The 18,663-nt window shown below is 44.3% G+C and overlaps 1 protein-coding gene across 2 annotated transcripts; it reads left to right on the forward strand.

Annotated features, from left to right (window-relative positions):
- The first annotated feature begins 4 nt into the window (after nt 1-4).
- Nucleotides 5-12,298, forward strand: mrpl12 (mitochondrial ribosomal protein L12). Of its 2 annotated transcripts, none has more exons than XM_082972917.1 (5): nt 5-297; nt 3,009-3,201; nt 7,870-7,944; nt 8,826-8,963; nt 9,303-9,344. In XM_082972917.1, the coding sequence occupies exons 1-5, from the start codon at nt 239-241 to the stop codon at nt 9,327-9,329; spliced, it is 492 nt and encodes a 163-aa protein (XP_082829043.1). In that variant the 5' UTR covers nt 5-238; the 3' UTR covers nt 9,330-9,344. The 2 variants fall into 2 exon arrangements, with proteins under 2 accessions (XP_082829043.1, XP_045571770.1); XM_045715814.2 differs by lacking the exon at nt 9,303-9,344 and adding an exon at nt 10,481-12,298 and having other exon boundaries at nt 6-297.
- Nucleotides 12,299-18,663: the final 6,365 nt, after the last annotated feature.

Here is an 18,663-nt window from a genome sequence, read left to right on the forward strand (position 1 = left end):
GAGAGAGAGAGAGAGAGAGAGAGAGACGCACACACAGACATTGACAAAAGCTACTTTGTTAATAAAGTTATTTAGTCGAACTACAACTCGTTTGTGACGCAATGCATTGTGGGTAGGTCAGTAACAGAGAGTGGAGGACGCCATGTGCTGTTGAGGGAGAAGGACCAGGATTGACAGGCTACACTGTGACTGTGAATTGGAAGTATCTATAGGAGATCCGGGGGCACAAATAATAAACATGTACTGCACAAGACATTGCATTCGGACCGCACTGCGAATCGCCGCAAAGACGCATCGGTAAGCGGGTGTCATAACCGGGGATCGTAGCTGCTTGTGTAAACTCTATAAGTGGGACACGGGAGCTAGATGGTTTGCTAACGATAAAAGCGTCAAGGGCAGATAATTGCTATCTAATTTGCCATGCATTAACCATTTATGTGTCCCAAATAGTCTGAGTCACATAGAGCTGTTAACATAATAACCCTGGGCTCATTCATTTGCTTTGTGAACGGATTTTATGATCAGCCGGCTAGCTAGCCAACCGCAATGCCACCAATTCCTCGTTAGCTAGCTAGGGAGGAACAATCTTGCAGCCAAATGGATTAATGTCACGGGGGATGTGTTGCAAAACCAGATAACTAATTTGTAATCTAGAGCGAGTAGGCTCAGTTAGCAGTAAATAACCTAATGCACCCTGTTCCTTCCTTATGAGATGTGCCAGTCAAGGTCATGTGTTTCTTGAATGGCATTTGTGTTTAACTTTGACAAATGGTTGTCATATCCTGTACCTTGCTAGAGCTTCCCTCCTGGTTCTGATTGCTGATTTGTATAGGTTTTCACCATTGTATAATGATCTTGTCAACCTTACTGTGGCAGTTGTACAAGTGATTCAGAGGGGTTGGGGTTAAATGCAAAAGACACATTTGGTTGAATGCATTCAGTTGTGCAACTGACTAGGTATTCCCTTTCCCAACTGAACCAGGCGGGAAATTAGGATGAACAATAGCAGCTAACTAGCTACTGCTAGATTACTAGCTGGTGGTGGATTTGAAGAATCTTTGAGAGATCTATGACAACATTGAATCAGTCATTCCCCTAGGCCTAGAGGTTTTTCAAGATGGGACTCAAAAGGCCCCTAATACAACATCCAGGAGCCTAAATATAATTAATTAGTGCATAGTTGTAAATTAATTTGCACCAAAACTGTGAATTTAAACCATTAGAAACCAAACTATCTTAGATGGACGGGTTGTCCGCGCTATAGAGGAAACACTGGATTGAATGTAGAGGTCGACCGATTATGATTTTTCAATGCCGATACCTATTTATTGGACGACCAAAAAAAGCAGATACCGATTAATCGGCTTATTTTTATATATATATTTGTAATAATGACAATTACAACAATACTGAATGAACACTTATTTTAACTTAATACATAAATAAAATCAATTTAGTCTCAAATAAATAATGAAACATGTTCAATTTGGTTTAAATAATGCAAAAACAAAGTGTTGGAGAAGAAAGTAAAAGTGCAATATGTGCCATGTAAAAAAGCTAAGTTTAAGTTCCTTGCTCAGAACATGAGAACATATGAAAGCTGGTGGTTCCTTTTAACATGAGTCTTCAATATTCCCAGGTAAGAAGTTTTAGGTTGTAGTTATTATAGGAAATATAGGACGATTACTCTCTATACCATTTGTATTTCATATACCTTTGACTATTCGATGTTCTTATAGGCACTATAGTATTGCCAGCCTAATCTCGGGAGTTGATAGGCTTGAAGTCATAAACAGCGCAATGCTTGAAGCACAGCGAAGAGCTGCTGGCAAATGCAGGAAAGTGCTGTTTGAATGAATGCTTACGAGCCTGCTGCTGCCTACCATCGCTCAGTCGGACTGCTCTATCAAATATCAAATCATAGACTTAATTATAATATAATAAACACACAGAAATACGAGCCTTAGGTCATTAATTTGGTCAAATCCGGAAACTAATTTAGAAAACAAAACGTTTATTCTTTCAGTGAAATACGGAACCGTTCTGTATTTTATCTATCTGCTTGCACAGAACGCAAGAGAAGTGACACAACTCCCCTAGTTAAAAGAAATTCATGGTAGCAGGCAATATTAACTAAATATGCAGGTTTAAAAATATATACTTGTGTATTGATTTTAAGAAAGGCATTGATGTTTATGGTTAGGTACACATTGGTGCAACGACAGTGCTTTTTTCACGAATGCGCTAGTTAAATCATCACCCGTTTGTCAAAGTAGGCTGTGATTCGATGATAAATTAACAGGCACTGCATCGATTATATGCAACGCAGTATAAGCTAGATAAACTAGTAATATCATCAGCCATATGCAGCCGAAACGCGTCGGATTTTTATAAACATTGTTTCTATTGAACATGCCATACTAATAAAGGCATTTTAATCAATTATATGAAGAGTGCCTTGGTCCTCCTTTCTTTTTGATATCATCAACCATGTGTAGTTAACTAGTGATTATGTTAAGATTGATAGTTTTTTTTATGAGGTAAGTTTAATGCTAGCTAGCAACATACCTTGGCTCCTTGCTGCACTCGTGTAACAGGTAGTCAGCCTGCCACGAAGTCTCTTCGTGGAGTGAAATGTAATCGGCCATAATCGGTGCCCAAAAATGCCGATTACCGATTGTTATGAAACCTTGAAATCGGCTCTAATTAATCGGCCATTCCGATTAATCGGTCGACCTCTAATTGAATGATACATAAGTCTCTGCTCCCGAGTGGCGCAGTGGTCCAAGAGGCGTCACAGTGCATCTCAGTGCAAGAGGCTTCACTGCAGTATCTGGTTCGAATCCAGGCTGCATCACATCCGGCTGTGATTGGGAGTCCCATAGGATGACGCACAATTGGCCCAGCGTCATCCGGCTTTGTAAATAAGAATTTGTTCTTAACAGACCTGCCTAGTTAAATAAAGGTTAAGTAAAAAAATACATTAACTGTATGATTTGTTTCCACAGGCAGGAGCTCCAGACACCAACACTATATGCCCTCCGAACTCTCGGGACCAGCCCAGCTAGCCTTTCTGATGTCATCACCGCCCCCCCTCTGGATGGAGCCCCCAAACAGTACCCCCCCAAAATCACCCAGCTGGTACACGACATCACCAGCCTCACCTTGTTAGAGGTGTCAGACCTCAATGAGCTACTCAAGGTATGGAACTGGAACATGTAGACTGTGTAGATTAACATAAGGCGACATGTACATTTGAGTCATTTAGCAGACGCTCGTATCCAGTGCCACACAGTTAGTGCCATAAATTATAGCAGATTGGCCTATATATAACACATAGTACATAGCCATAGCACAATGTCCTATATATAACACATAGTACATAGCCTGGAATATAGCACATTGGCCTGTACTTGAGTATAATTAGGCAAATCTGACATTACATATATATTTTTTCATTTACCAGACGTTGTTATCCAGAGCAACTTACAGGAGCAATTAGGGTCAAGTGCCTTGTTCAAGGGCACGTCGGCAGATTTTTCACGTAGTCAGCTCGGGGATTCGAACCAGCGACCTTTCGGTTACTGGCCCGGCACTGTTAACTGCTAGGCTACCTGCTACCTGTACAATAGGCTACAACTTAATTTGTCCAACTATTACATCGAAAATTTGAGGAGACAAACTAGAGACAAAACTCCAGGCCACCTTTACTCCACCAACAGGCTCTCCCTCACCCTCCATTTGGCAAATCTGACCATAACTCTATCCTCCTGATTCCTGCTTACAATCAAAAACTCAAACGGGATGTACCCAATGATGCGCTCAATACGGAAGTGGTCCCATGAAGCGGATGCTGAGCTACAGGACTGCTTCACTAGCCCAGACTGGAATACGTTCCAGGATTCATCCAATGGCATTGAGAAGTTTACCACATCAGTCACCGGTTTCATTAATAAGTGCATTGACGATGTTGTCCACACAGTGACCGTACGTACATATCCCAACCAGAAGCCATGGATGACAGGCAGCATACACACTGACTACACCAGCTCTGGCACTCGACGGATGTGGTAGGGCTTGCAAACGATAACGGATTACAAAGGGAAACCTTGCCGCAAGCCTACCAGACGAGCTAAGCTTCGAGGTAAGCAACACTGAACCATGCATGAGAGCACCAGCTGTCCCGGACGACTGTGTGATCATGCTCTCCATAGGCAATGTGCGTAAGACCTTCAAACAGGTTAACCTGTCTAGTCAACAGCCAGTGGAATCGTGTGGCGCGAAAAACAAATACCTCAAAAATGCTATAACTTCCATTTCTCAAACATATGACTATTTTACACCATTTTAAAGACAAGACTCTCGTTAATCTAACCACATTGTCCGATTTCAAAAAGGCTTTACAGCGAAAGCAAAACATTAGATTATGTCAGGAGAGTACCCTGCCAAAAATAATCACACAGCCATTTTCAAAGCAAGCATATATGTCACAAAAACCAAAACCACAGCTAAATGCAGCACTAACCTTTGGTGATCTTCTTAAGATGACACTCCTAGGACATTATGTTATACAATACATGCATGTTTTGTTCAATCAAGTTCATATTTATATCAAAAACCAGCTTTTTACATTAGCATGTGATGTTCAGAACTAGCATACCCACCACAAACTTCCGGTGAATTTACTAAATTACTCATGATTAACGTTCACAAAATACATAACAATTATTTTAAGAATTATAGATACAGAACTCCTTTATGCAATCGCGGTGTCAGATTTTAAAATAGCTTTTCGGCGAAAGCACATTTTGCAATATTCTGAGTACATAGTCCGGCCATCACGGCTAGCTAATTTGACACCCACCAAGTTTGGCCCTCACCAAACTCAGATTTACTATAAGAAAAATTTGATTAACTTTGCTGTTCTTCGTCAGAATGCATTCCCAGGACTTCTACTTCAACAACAAATGTTGTTTTGGTTCGAAATAATCCATAGTTATATTCAAATACCTCCGTTTTGTTCGTGCGTTCAGGTCAGTATCCGAAGGGTGACGCGCGAGCGCATTTCGTGACAAAAATAATTCAAAATATTCCATTACCGTACTTCAAAGCATGTCAAACGCTGTTTAAAATCAATTTTTATGCTATTTTTCTCGTAAAATAGCGATAATATTCCAACCGGGCGACGTTGTATTCATTCAAAGGCTGAAATATTTTTTTTTAGAATTCTCATGAATGCGCTTCTCAGTCTCACTGTTCCCAGGCTGACCACTCACAAACAGAGCTGCTGTACTTCGCCCAGAGACTGCAGACACCCCATGACACTTTCTGGCGCCTTCTGAGAGCCAATGGAAGCCTTAGAAAATGTCATGTTACAGCAGAGATGCTGTATTTTCGATAGAGATGCAACAGAAGGAGAACAAATTGTCAGACAGGGCACTTCCTGTATGGAATTTTCTCAGGTTTTGGCCTGCCATATGAGTTCTGTTATACTCACAGACACCATTCAAACAGTTTTAGAAACTTTAGAGTGTTTTCTATCCAAATCTACTAATTATATGCATATTCTCGTTTCTGGGCAAGAGTAGTAACCAGTTTAAATCGGGTACGTTTTTTTATCCGGCCGTGCAAATACTGCCCCCTAGCGCCAACAGGTTAACATTCACAGACGGATTACCAGGACGTGTACTCAGAGCATGCACTGACCAGCTGGCAAGTGTCTTCACTGACATGTTCAACCTCTCCCTGACCTAGTATGCAATACCTATATGTTTTAAGCAGACCACCATAATCCCTGTGCCCAAGAACGCCAAGGTCACCTGTGTAAATGACTATTGCCCTGTAGCACTCCCATCTGTAGCCATGAAATGCTTTGAAAGGCTGGTCATGGTTCACATCAACACCGTCATCTCAGACACCCTGGACATCTCCAATTTGCAAACCGCCACAACAGAACCACAGAGGATACAATCTATATTGCAGTCCACACTAGGGTTGCTCTCACCCTGGGATTTACATTAATACCGGCGTAGTACACAGGAAGGCGCCGAAAACACCCGCAAAAACACCCGTTGGGCGTCTATTACCAGAATGCTAACAAAATTAGCACAAGTAATAGCAGACCAACTAGGCGCTACGAAATGTCATTTTTGATGAGTTTGGACATTTACAGGTGAATATGTGGATGAAAGACATTGTGCAAATGAACAAAGTTTTGATGTATGCAGTACTGGCTCTCCAGCAGAGACACTGCCAGGAAAACAACATCTCCCTCAGCGTCAGCAAGACAAAGTAGCTGATCGTGGACTACAGGAAACGGAGAGCTGAGCACACCCCCATTCACATCGACGGGGCTGTAGTGGAGCGGGTCGAGAGCTTCAAGTTCCTCGGTGTCTGCATCACTAAAGATCTATCATGGTCCACACACACCAACACAGTTGTGAAGAGGGCATGACCACGCCTCTTCCCCCTCAGGAGACTGAAAAGATTTGTCATGGGCCCTCAGACCCTCAAAAAGTTCTACAGCTGCACCATTGAGAGCATCTTGACTGGCTGCATCACCACCTGGTATGGCAACTGCTTGGCATCCGATCACAAGGTGCTACAGAGGGTAGTGCATACGGCCCAGTACATCACTGGGGCCGAGCTCCCTGTCATCCAGGACCTCTATATCAGGTGGTGTCAGAGGAAGGCCCTAAAAATGGTCAGACTCCAGCCACCCAAGTCACAGACTGTTCTCTCTGCTATCATACGGCAAGTGGTACCGGTGCACCAAGTCTGGAACCAACAGGACCCTGAACAGCTTCTACCCCCAATTAATAAGACTGGTAAATAGTTAGTCAGTTCAATAGTTACCCAAATAGCTACCCTATCTGCATTGACCCTTTTTGCACCAACTCTTTTGACTCATCACATTTTGTTATTATTTTTTATTTAACTAGGCAAGTCGGTTAAGAACAAATTCTTATTTACAATGATGGCCTAGGAACAGTGGGTTAACTGCCTTGTTCAGGGGCAGAACAACAGAGTTTTACCTTGTTGGCTCGGGGATTCGATCTAGCAACCTTTCGGTTACAGGTCCAACGCTCTAACGACTAGACTACCTGCCACCCCTACACTCTAACCACTAGACTACCTGCCGCCCCTATACTCTAACCACTAGGCTACCTGCCACCCCTACACTCTAACCACTAGACTACCTGCCGCCCCTACACTCTAACCACTAGACTACCTGCCGCCCCTATACTCTAACCACTAGGCTACCTGCCACCCCTACACTCTAACCGCTAGGCTACCTGCCGCCCCTACACTCTAACCACTAGACTACCTGCCACCCCTACACTCTAACCACTAGACTACCTGCCGCCCCTACACTCTAACCACTAGACTACCTGCCGCCCCTACACTCTAACCACTAGACTACCTGCCGCCCCTACACTCTAACCACTAGGCTACCTGCCGCCCCTACACTCTAACCACTAGGCTACCTGCCGCCCCTACACTCTAACCACTAGGCTACCTGCCGCCCCTACACTCTAACCACTAGACTACCTGCCGCCCCTACACTCTAACCACTAGACTACCTGCCGCCCCAACACTGCTGCTACTGTTTATTATCTGTTACTTTGTTCCTAGTTATATGTACTGGTAACCCGTGTATAAAGCCATGTTATCATTACTCATTGTGTATTTATTATTACTTATTTTACTTTTCTATTATTTCTCTGTTTTCTTTCTCTCTGTATTGTTGGGAAGGTCTAAGTAAGCATTTCACTGTTGGTCGACACCTGTTGTTAATGAAGCATGTGATGAATAACATTTGACTTGCTCAATGACTTCTCAATAAAGTATGTTTCATTTTTGTCCCAGAAAACCCTGAATATCCAGGATGTTGGGATGATGCCAATGGGAGCCATGACTGCAGCAGCAGCACCTGCAGCTCTGGTAAGACAGGGATTGTTTCAGTGTGTTTTATTCAATACCTTTATCAAGCTTCTTTACCTGTATTGGTTAGCCTGCCCTTACATGATGCCCCGTGGTTACCCCCCCGTGGTTACCCCTTACATGATGCCCCGTGGTTACCCCCCCCGTGGTTACCCCTTACATGATGCCCTGTGGTTACCCCTTACATGATGCCCTGTGGTGACCCCCCCGTGGTTACCCCTTACATGATGCCCTGTGGTTACCCCTTACATGATGCCCTGTGGTTACCCCTTACATGATGCCCTGTGGTTACCCCTTACATGATGCCCTGTGGTTACCCCTTACATGATGCCCTGTGGTTACCCCTTACATGATGCCCTGTGGTGACCCCCCGTGGTTACCCCTTACACGATGCCCCGTGGTGACCCCTTACACGATGCCCCGTGGTGACCCTTACACGATGCCCCGTGGTGACCCCTTACACGATGCCCCGTGGTGACCCCTTACACGATGCCCCGTGGTGACCCCTTACACGATGCCCCGTGGTGACCCCTTACACGATGCCCCGTGGTGACCCCTTACACGATGCCCCGTGGTGACCCCTTACACGATGCCCCGTGGTGACCCCTTACACGATGCCCCGTGGTGACCCCTTACACGATGCCCCGTGGTGACCCCTTACCCCACCCTACATGACTTGATCTAGGAGGTACCTCTGCAGAGCTCATTGGCCTTCTATCTATAAATGCTTTAACCTCATTTAGTTTCAATGCCCAATGTAAGCTTCTTTACTGCAATGCAATCGTTCTCCTTGACTGTACACACAAACATGCCATGTAGTGTCCTCGGGGCATACATAGAGCATGTTCTGACCTTGCATTGTATTCATTCTGCTCCTATAGGCAGTGGAAGAGGACATGGCACCAGTCAAGAAAGAGAAGACACACTTCACAGTAAAACTGACAGAACTGAAGGCAGCAGAGAAAGTGAAACTCATTAAAGAAGTGAAGAACTGCATCCAAGGCTTGAACCTGGTGCAGGTCAGATGCTCTTTCTGTTTTTCTCTGTGTGATGTCACAGCCAGACCATGATTCTTTACTTCTTTCCTGTCTTTGTAATCATTTGTCCATTCCATCTGTGACCACACATCCTCCGGTGTCCACGCTTAAAGAACACACAGTCAAATCACTGAGACATAGGATAGCTTTGGGTTGGAGGCCTTTCACTCTATGGTACTGCTCTCTTTATGTATGTAGTAGGTTAAGAAGTTGGTTGACTTCTCTGTATAATCCTCCTTCTGTTTCTTACTCTGAAAGACATACGGTCATGTCCGTCTAGGAGGTTGCTTTGTGTTAATGTAACTATAGATCCTCTGCCAGGCTAAGAAGTTGGTTGCTTTGTGTTAATGTTACTATAGATCCTCTACCAGGCTAAGAAGTTGGTTGCTTTGTGTTAATGTTACTGTAGATCCTCTACCAGGCTAAGAAGTTGGTTGCTTTGTGTTAATGTTACTATAGATCCTCTACCAGGCTAAGAAGTTGGTTGCTTTGTGTTAATGTTACTATAGATCCTCTACCAGGCTAAGAAGTTGGTTGCTTTGTGTTAATGTTACTGTAGATCACTGATCTCCTCTGTCCTCTACCAGGCTAAGAAGTTGGTTGCTTTGTGTTAATGTTACTGTAGATCACTGATCTCCTCTGTCCTCTACCAGGCTAAGAAGTTGGTTGCTTTGTGTTAATGTTACTGTAGATCCTCTACCAGGCTAAGAAGTTGGTTGCTTTGTGTTAATGTTACTGTAGATCACTGATCTCCTCTGTCCTCTACCAGGCTAAGAAGTTGGTTGCTTTGTGTTAATGTTACTGTAGATCCTCTACCAGGCTAAGAAGTTGGTTGCTTTGTGTTAATGTTACTGTAGATCCTCTGCCAGGCTAAGAAGTTGGTTGCTTTGTGTTAATGTTACTCTAGATCCTCTACCAGGCTAAGAAGTTGGTTGCTTTGTGTTAATGTTACTATAGATCCTCTACCAGGCTAAGAAGTTGGTTGCTTTGTGTTAATGTTACTGTAGATCCTCTACCAGGCTAAGTAGTTGGTTGCTTTGTGTTAATGTTACTGTAGATCACTGATCTCCTCTGTCCTCTACCAGGCTAAGAAGTTGGTTGCTTTGTGTTAATGTTACTGTAGATCCTCTACCAGGCTAAGAAGTTGGTTGCTTTGTGTTAATGTTACTGTAGATCACTGATCTCCTCTGTCCTCTACCAGGCTAAGAAGTTGGTTGCTTTGTGTTAATGTTACTGTAGATCACTGATCTCCTCTGTCCTCTACCAGGCTAAGAAGTTGGTTGCTTTGTGTTAATGTTACTGTAGATCCTCTACCAGGCTAAGAAGTTGGTTGCTTTGTGTTAATGTTACTGTAGATCACTGATCTCCTCTGTCCTCTACCAGGCTAAGAAGTTGGTTGCTTTGTGTTAATGTTACTGTAGATCCTCTACCAGGCTAAGAAGTTGGTTGCTTTGTGTTAATGTTACTGTAGATCACTGATCTCCTCTGTCCTCTACCAGGCTAAGAAGTTGGTTGAGTCCCTCCCCCAGGAGATCAGAGCCAATGTGTCCAAAGAGGAGGCGGAGAAGCTGAAGACAGCCCTGGAGACAGCAGGAGGCACTGTGGTGCTGGAGTAGAACGCCCCTCCTCTCTCCATCCCTGCCTCCAGCCGACTGACCACACCCATCCACCGTCTGGCTGCGGTTACTCCCGTCTTCTGACTATCTTTCTGTTTTCTACAGCAGTAAAACAACAAAGGAACCAGTACCTTGGAAACTGAAATATTGCCTTTTGACAACGTTGCTGTACTAGCTACCAACTGGACGGTGTGAGGCGGGAGAAACTAACTCAGACTGAACTCCTCAGGCTCAGAGCCTGAACGCCCGCCCGCCGCCCGGCCGCTCCTAAATTTACTCTCCCATTTGTCTTGTTTGTTTGTCTGTCTGGCTGGCTCTGTCCCGATTCTCCATCCTTCTCCCGAAGTGTGCACTTCTCTTGCGTTCCTTCTCGCATTGATTTAACAGTGGTGGAAACTCAAACTCCCTCAAGCCAATGTTTATATCAGCCCGATGTTTAAAAGTCCATGACTGGGAATATGAGGGTACAGGAGAAGGGTTGATAATGGGTACTTTTGCCCATCTATCAGACTGGTACTTTTACCCATCTATCAGTCTAGCACTTTTGCCCATTGGGCTGCAGTCAAGCTGGCCCTGGGCCTCCTGTCTGTGTGTGTATTCGTCTGGTGGTGAGTTGCCCTGAAAGCCTCGTAGCTAACGTGGCATGTTATTTCTCCTGACAACCCAGCCTCCACAGTGACCATTGAAATACCTACGTTTGACTGTCTGTATTCTCCAGAGGAGGCTGGTGGGAGGAGCTATAGGAGGACAGGCTCATTGTAATGGCTGGAATGGAATCAATGGAATGGAGTCCAACAGGTGGTTTCCATATCTTTGTATTGATACCATTCCATTAATTCCATGTCAGCCATCACAATAAGCCTGTCCTCCTATAGCTCCTCCCACCAGCCTCCGCTGGTATCTTATGTGCGTTAATGAACCAAATTCGTCAAATCAACACTTTGCTGGTTGTTCTATGAGTGGTGTGAGTCTGGGTCATCAAGAGGACTGAGGTGCCACGTTCGCAACAAATCTTTTTTAGAAACCCTCCCCCCGACTGGTAGGGAGACATGGTTACCAAGGTTACCGTGTTATCTAGAACCAGGAGAACGGAGCTGTGTCCTCATTACGGGTTGGAACCGGTTCAGGGAACAGAACTGAAAAACATATTTTTTCAAGTAGCAGAAACGGAACCTGGAACGAAAGTGATCCATACTGTTCCGGAACAGAACCATTATTTTAAAAGCATGGGAACCGGTTAATAACGTTCTTTTACATTCCAGGCGTTGTTTCTACTCTCACAAAAAACGCAACAAAGTGCCTAGGCAAAGCCCTCACTCTGTCACTCAGAAACATATTCCAGTATCTGCCTGCAAGCTGAAAATCTTTACCAGTGTGTGTGCATGTTTAGGCTACCTGCCACATCCACACTGATTGGTGAAGTCATTTAATTGGCTAAATGTTTAAAAAAATTAAATGATTTTAAAGATTAAAAAAGGAACAGAAAGGAACGCTATAAACCGGTACTTTTGTTTGGTTTGAACCGGTTCAGAACTTTATTTTGCTGGTCGGAACAGTGGAACGGAACAATTTGTTTTGTTTTTTCTGTTCAGAACGAAACGATTGGGAAAATAATGTTGGTTCCAACCCCTGGTCTTTATACTGTATGGATGATATAGGATCAATGATGAAGTGATTCAAATAAAATACAAGTTACATTTCTTTGGTTGGTTGAATATAATCTTATATTGGATCACATTTGACATATTAGATTGTGCTGTAAAGACTGAGGGATTATTAAATAGTACCTATGTGAAATGTATTCATAATGATGTGATTACATATTTATATTTTATGTAAAGCTTTGTTTGGTGTTAGACATCCATATTTTGGATTCATTAGAATTTGAAACAATGTGTAATGTGTAAAAGAGCCACTAGGTGGCAGAAGAGAGCTGTGCTGATTCCCCCAGACCAGAGCAACTGGCAGCCCTGCCTGGTTTTCTAGGTCCAGGGATCAATCCCCCCCCAAAAGGTAAATCCTATGGGATCTCCACTTACTGTTGAGAGTTATAATAGTAGAATACACAAGGTGCATCAGCAGTTGTTCTCTTATTATGTCAGTCACTGACAGTCACTGAATTAGCCATGTCAGTAAAACATGTTTTATATTGGTAAATTAGTCAAGAGGCCAGCTTGTAATCATGGTCAAATTACCGACTGGGGGTCTCATTGATTTTGTTAGTTACTCAAATATATTAAAAACAGCAAACATTTCTCTCCACCCTATGGCAGAATGTGTAGAATTGCAGGAAATTAGCTTTTAAAACTGCACATTTTTCTCTCCACCTAGGGCTGTTGGGTTGACAATATTACCGCCACACCAGCAGTCATGAGTCCTCACACTGCATGTGTGGAGACCTGGAATGTTGCTTAGGGCCCCCTAAAGGCTGGGGCTGGTAGTGACAGCATGTGTGGAGACCTGGAATGTTGTTTAGGGCCCCTAAAGGCTGGGGCTGGTACTGACTGCATGTATGGAGACCTGGAATGTTGCTTAGGGCCCCTAAAGGCTGGGGCTGGTACTGACTGCATGTGTGGGTACAAAGACCCTCGAGCTGCTGCCTCTCATGATGATTTCGGATTGTTTTTGTGGCCCCTACCCCTATCAAAGTTGCCCATCCCTGTCCCAGACTAATAGTTATTACAGTCTGCATACAGAAGAAGCTCCCAGCAGTTTTAGGCTAACACTTCCTTCTCTCTATGGAGCTGGGTGTAGTATTTACTTGTGGTGATGGGGTTCATCATCCGTCTCATCATCCGTCCTATTTTTCATGCCAAGTGACTGGAAATGCCATGAAAGTTAAATGTTATCATTTTTTTATAAAAAAATTAAATCAATTTGGTGGTCAGCCATCATTTAGAAAATGGAGACCACTGGTGATGCAACGTCAGATTTTAACTGTCGCTCAGTTGGTCCCGTGTGGATCAGTTGGTAGAGCATGGTGCTTACAACACCAGGGTTGTGGGTCCCGTGTGGATCAGTTGGTAGAGCATGGTGCTTACAACACCAGGGTTGTGGGTCCCGTGTGGATCAGTTGGTAGAGCATGGTGCTTACAACACCAGGGTTGTGGGTCCCGTGTGGATCAGTTGGTAGAGCATGGTGCTTACAACACCAGGGTTGTGGATCAGTTGGTAGAGCATGGGGCTTACAACACCAGGGTTGTGGGTCCCGTGTGGATCAGTTGGTAGAGCATGGGGCTTCTCTCTCTCAGGTAGAAGGAGGACCTTAATGTGCTTCTTCTTGAGCCCCTCCTTAGTTGGCTGTTTCCTGTTTCCGGTCACAACTTGCAGACTTGTTTACGCTGCTGTGCGTTTTGTTGCCGATCTTACTTTGCTACCTGACGGTTTTTTACTTTTTCATTACCGTATATTTTTACTTTTTCCCTCACTCAACTTTTTTCATTCAACTTTTTCACCACGGAGGTTTTATCTGGACATGGTTCGTCAGGACTTCAAACAGCCGAAGCTCAGTAACATTAACATGATGGCTTCTAATTGCAGTCGTTGTACTTATAATATACAGGAGAACGATCGCCTTACGGCAAGGATAGCTGTGCTGCAAGCCCAGCTTCAGACGAGATCGTTAGGCAAGGGCAATTTCAGTGTAGGAAAGGATGAAACAGCGTCTGTGCCACCAGTAAGTACAGATAGTAACGTTAGTATAAACCCCCTCGCACGGTCCCCGCAGCCGGACAACTTTCTCATGGCTTCTGGAGGGAAACGCTGTAGGAATGCTCAACCGGTGTCGCTTATTCAGCCGACAGAAACTTTCAACCGGTTCTCCCCATTAAGCGAGTCGGAGTCGGAGGCCGAGACTTCTCTGGTCTCTACTCCTCCCGTTGTGGGGTCTGAGACGCCGACGGCTCCCACCATTAGCTCTGACAAATTGAAAACCCTAGTCATTGGCGACTCCATTACCCGCAGTATTAGACTTAAAACTAATCATCCAGCGATCATACACTGTTTACCAGGGGGCAGGGCTACCGACCTTAAGGCTAATCTAAAGACGGTGCTGGCTAAAGCTAAAACTGGCGAGTGTAGAGAGTATAGAGATATTGTTATCCACGTTGGCACCAACGATGTTAGGATGAAACAGTCAGAGGTCACCAAGCGCAACATAGCTTCAGCGTGTAAATCAGCTAGAAAGATGTGTCGGCATCGATTAATTGTCTCTGGCCCCCTCCCAGTTAGGGGGAATGATGAGCTCTACAGCAGAGTCTCACAACTCAATCGCTGGTTGAAAACTGTTTTCTGCCCCTCCCAAAAGATAGAATTTGTAGATAATTGGCCCTCTTTCTGAGACTCACCCACAAACAGGACCAAGCCTGGCCTGTTGAGGAGTGACGGACTCCATCCTAGCTGGAGGGGTGCTCTCATCTTATCTACGAACATAGACAGGGCTCTAACTCCTCTAGCTCCACAATGAAATAGGGTGCAGGCCAGGCAGCAGGCTGTTAGCCAGCCTGCCAGCTTAGTGGAGTCTGCCACTAGCACAGTCAGCGTAGTCAGCTCAGCTTTCCCCATTGAGACCGTGTCTGTGCCTCGATCTAGGTTGGGCAAAATTAAAAATGGCGGTGTTCGCTTTAGCAATCTCACTAGTATAAAGACCTCCTCCATTCCTGCCATTATTGAAAGAGATTGTGATACCTCACATCTCAAAATTGGGTTACTTAATGTTAGATCCCTCACTTCCAAGGCAGTTATAGTCAATGAACTAATCACTGATAATAATCTTGATGTGATTGGCCTGACTGAAACATGGCTTAAGCCTGATGAATTTACTGTGTTAAATGAGGCCTCACCCCCTGGTTACACTAGTGACCATACCCCCCGTGCATCCGGCAAAGGCAGAGGTGTTGCTAACATTTACGATAGCAAATTTCAATTTACAAAAAAAAAAACAATGACGTTTTCGTCTTTTGAGCTTCTAGTCATGAAATCTATGCAGCCTACTCACTCACTTTTTATAGCTACTGTTTACAGGCCTCCTGGGCCATATGCAGTGTTCCTCACTGAGTTCCCTGAATTCTTATCGGATCTTGTAGTCATAGCAGATAATATTCTAATTTTTGGTGACTTTAACATTCACATGGAAAAGTCCACAGACCCACTCCAAAAGGCTTTCGGAGCCATCATCGACTCAGTGGGTTTTGTCCAACATGTCTCTGGACCTACTCACTGCCACAGTCATACTCTGGACCTAGTTTTGTCCCATGGAATAAATGTTGTGGATCTAAATGTTTTTCCTCATAATCCTGGACTATCGGACCACCATTTTATTACGTTTGCAATTGCAACAAATAATCTGCTCAGACCCCAACCAAGGAGCATTAAAAGTCGTGCTATAAATTCTCAGACAACCCAAAGATTCCTTGATGCCCTTCCAGACTGCCTCTGCCTACCCAAGGACGTCAGAGGACAAAAATCAGTTAACCACCTAACCGAGGAACTCAATTTAACCTTGCGCAATACCCTAGATGCAGTTGCACCCCTAAAACTAAAAACATCTGTCATAAGAAACTAGCTCCCTGGTATACAGAAAATACACGAGCTCTGAAGCAAGTTTCCAGAAAATTGGAACGGAAATGGCGCCACACCAAACTGGAAGTCTTCCGACTAGCTTGGAAAGACAGTACCGTGCAGTATCGAAGAGCCCTTACTGCTGCTCGATCATCCTATTTTTCCAACTTAATTGAGGAAAATAAGAACAATCCGAAATTTCTTTTTGATACTGTCGCAAAGCTAACTAAAAAGCAGCCTTCGCAAATGGAGGATGGCTTTCACTTCAGCAGTAATAAATGTATGAACTTCTTTGAGGAAAAGATCATGATCATTAGAAAGCAAATTACAGACTCCTCTTTAAATCTGGGTATTCCTCCAAAGCTCCATTGTCCTGAGTCTACACAACTCTGCCAGGACCTAGGATCAAGGGAGATACTAAAGTGTTTTAGTACTATATCTCTTGACGCAATGATGAAAATAATCATGGCCTCCAAACCCTCAAGCTGCATACTGGACCCTATTCCAACTAAACTACTGAAAGAGCTGCTTCCTGTGCTTGGCCCTCCTATGTTGAACATAATAAACGGCTCTCTATCCACCGGATGTGTACCAAGCTCACTAAAAGTGGCAGTAATAAAGCCTCTCTTGAAAAAGCCGAATCTTGATCCAGAAATTATAAAAAACTATCGGCCTATATCGAATCTTCCATTCCTCTCAAAAATTTTAGAAAAAGCTGTTGCACAGCAACTCACTGCCTTCCTGAAGACAAACAATGTATACGAAACGCTTCAGTCTGGTTTTAGACCCCATCATAGCACTGAGACTGCATTTGTGAAGGTGGTAAATGACCTTTTAATGACGTCAGACCGAGGCTCTGCATCTGTCCTCGTGCTCCTAGATCTTAGTGCCGCTTTTGATACCATCGATCACCACATTCTTTTGGAGAGATTGGAAACCCAAATTGGTCTACATGGACAAGTTCTGGCCTGGTTTAGATCTTATCTGTCGGAAAGATATCAGTTTGTCTCTGTGAATGGTTTGTCTTCTGACAAATCAATTGTAAATTTCGGTGTTCCTCAAGGTTCCGTTTTAGGACCACTATTGTTTTCACTATATATTTTACCTCTTGGGGATGTCATTCGAAAACATAATGTTAAATTTCACTGCTATGCGGACGACACACAGCTGTACATTTCAATGAAACATGGTGAAGCCCCAAAATTGCCCTCGCTAGAAGCCTGTGTTTCAGACATAAAGAAGTGGATGGCTGCAAACTTTCTACTTTTAAACTCGGACAAAACAGAGATGCTTGTTCTAGGTCCCAAGAAACAGAGATCTTCTGTTGAATCTGACAATTAATCTGGATGGTTGTACAGTCGTCTCAAATAAAACTGTGAAGGACCTCGGCGTTACTCTGGACCCTGATCTCTCTTTTGAAGAACATATCAAGACTGTTTCAAGGACAGCTTTTTTCCATCTACGTAACATTGCAAAAATCAGAAATTTTCTGTCCAAAAATGACGCAGAAAAATTAATCCATGCTTTTGTTACTTCTAGGCTGGACTACTGCAATGCTCTACTTTCCGGCTACCCGGATAAAGCACTAAATAAACTTCAGTTAGTGCTAAATACGGCTGCTAGAATCCTGACTAGAACCAAAAAATTTGATCATATTACTCCAGTGCTAGCCTCCCTACACTGGCTTCCTGTTAAGGCAAGGGCTGATTTCAAGGTTTTACTGCTAACCTACAAAGCATTACATGGGCTTGCTCCTACCTATCTTTCCGATTTGGTCCTGCCGTACATACCTACACGTACGCTACGGTCACAAGACGCAGGCCTCCTAATTGTCCCTAGAATTTCTAAGCAAACGGCTGGAGGTAGGGCTTTCTCCTATAGAGCTCCATTTTTATGGAATGGTCTGCCTACCAATGTGAGAGACGCAGACTCAGTCTCAACCTTTAAGTCTTTACTGAAGACTTATCTCTTCAGTAGGTCCTATGATTAAGTATAGTCTGGCCCAGGAGTGTGAAGGTGAACGGAAAGGCTGGAGCAACGAACCGCCCTTGCTGTCTCTGCCTTGCCGGTTCCCCTCTTTCCACTGGGATTCTCTGCCTCTAACCCTTTTACAGGGGCTGAGTCACTGGCTTACTGGTGTTCTTCCATGCCGTCCATGGGAGGGGTGCGTCACTTGAGTGGGTTGAGTCACTGACGTGGTCTTCCTGTCTGGGTTGGCGCCCCCCCTTGGGTTGTGCCATGGCGGAGATCGTTGTGGGCTATACTCGGCCTTGTCTTAGGACGGTAAGTTGGTGGTTGGAGACATCCCTCTAGTGGTGTGGGGGCTGTGCTTTGGCAAAGTGGGTGGGGTTATATCCTGCCTGTTTGGCCCTGTCCGGGGGTATCATCGGATGGGGCCACAGTGTCTTCTGATCCCTCCTGTCTCAGCCTCCAGTATTTATGCTGCAGTAGTTTATGTGTCGGGGGGCTAGGGTCAGTCTGTTACATCTGGAGTATTTCTCTTGTCT

This window comes from Salmo salar, chromosome 03, assembly GCF_965601325.2.
Source record: "Salmo salar chromosome 03, fSalSal1, whole genome shotgun sequence".
NCBI classification, from domain to species: domain Eukaryota; kingdom Metazoa; phylum Chordata; class Actinopteri; order Salmoniformes; family Salmonidae; genus Salmo; species Salmo salar.

What these genes read in the sequence shown, in the direction of transcription:
- mrpl12 (XM_045715814.2), top strand. Translation starts at nt 239, where the DNA reads ATGTACTGCACAAGACATTGCATTCGGACCGCACTGCGAATCGCCGCA. An exon ending in ACCTCAATGAGCTACTCAAG is followed by an intron (nt 3,202 to 7,869) that starts GTATGGAACTGG and finishes TTTTTGTCCCAG; the next exon opens with AAAACCCTGAATATCCAGGA. An exon ending in CAGCAGCACCTGCAGCTCTG is followed by an intron (nt 7,945 to 8,825) that starts GTAAGACAGGGA and finishes CTGCTCCTATAG; the next exon opens with GCAGTGGAAGAGGACATGGC.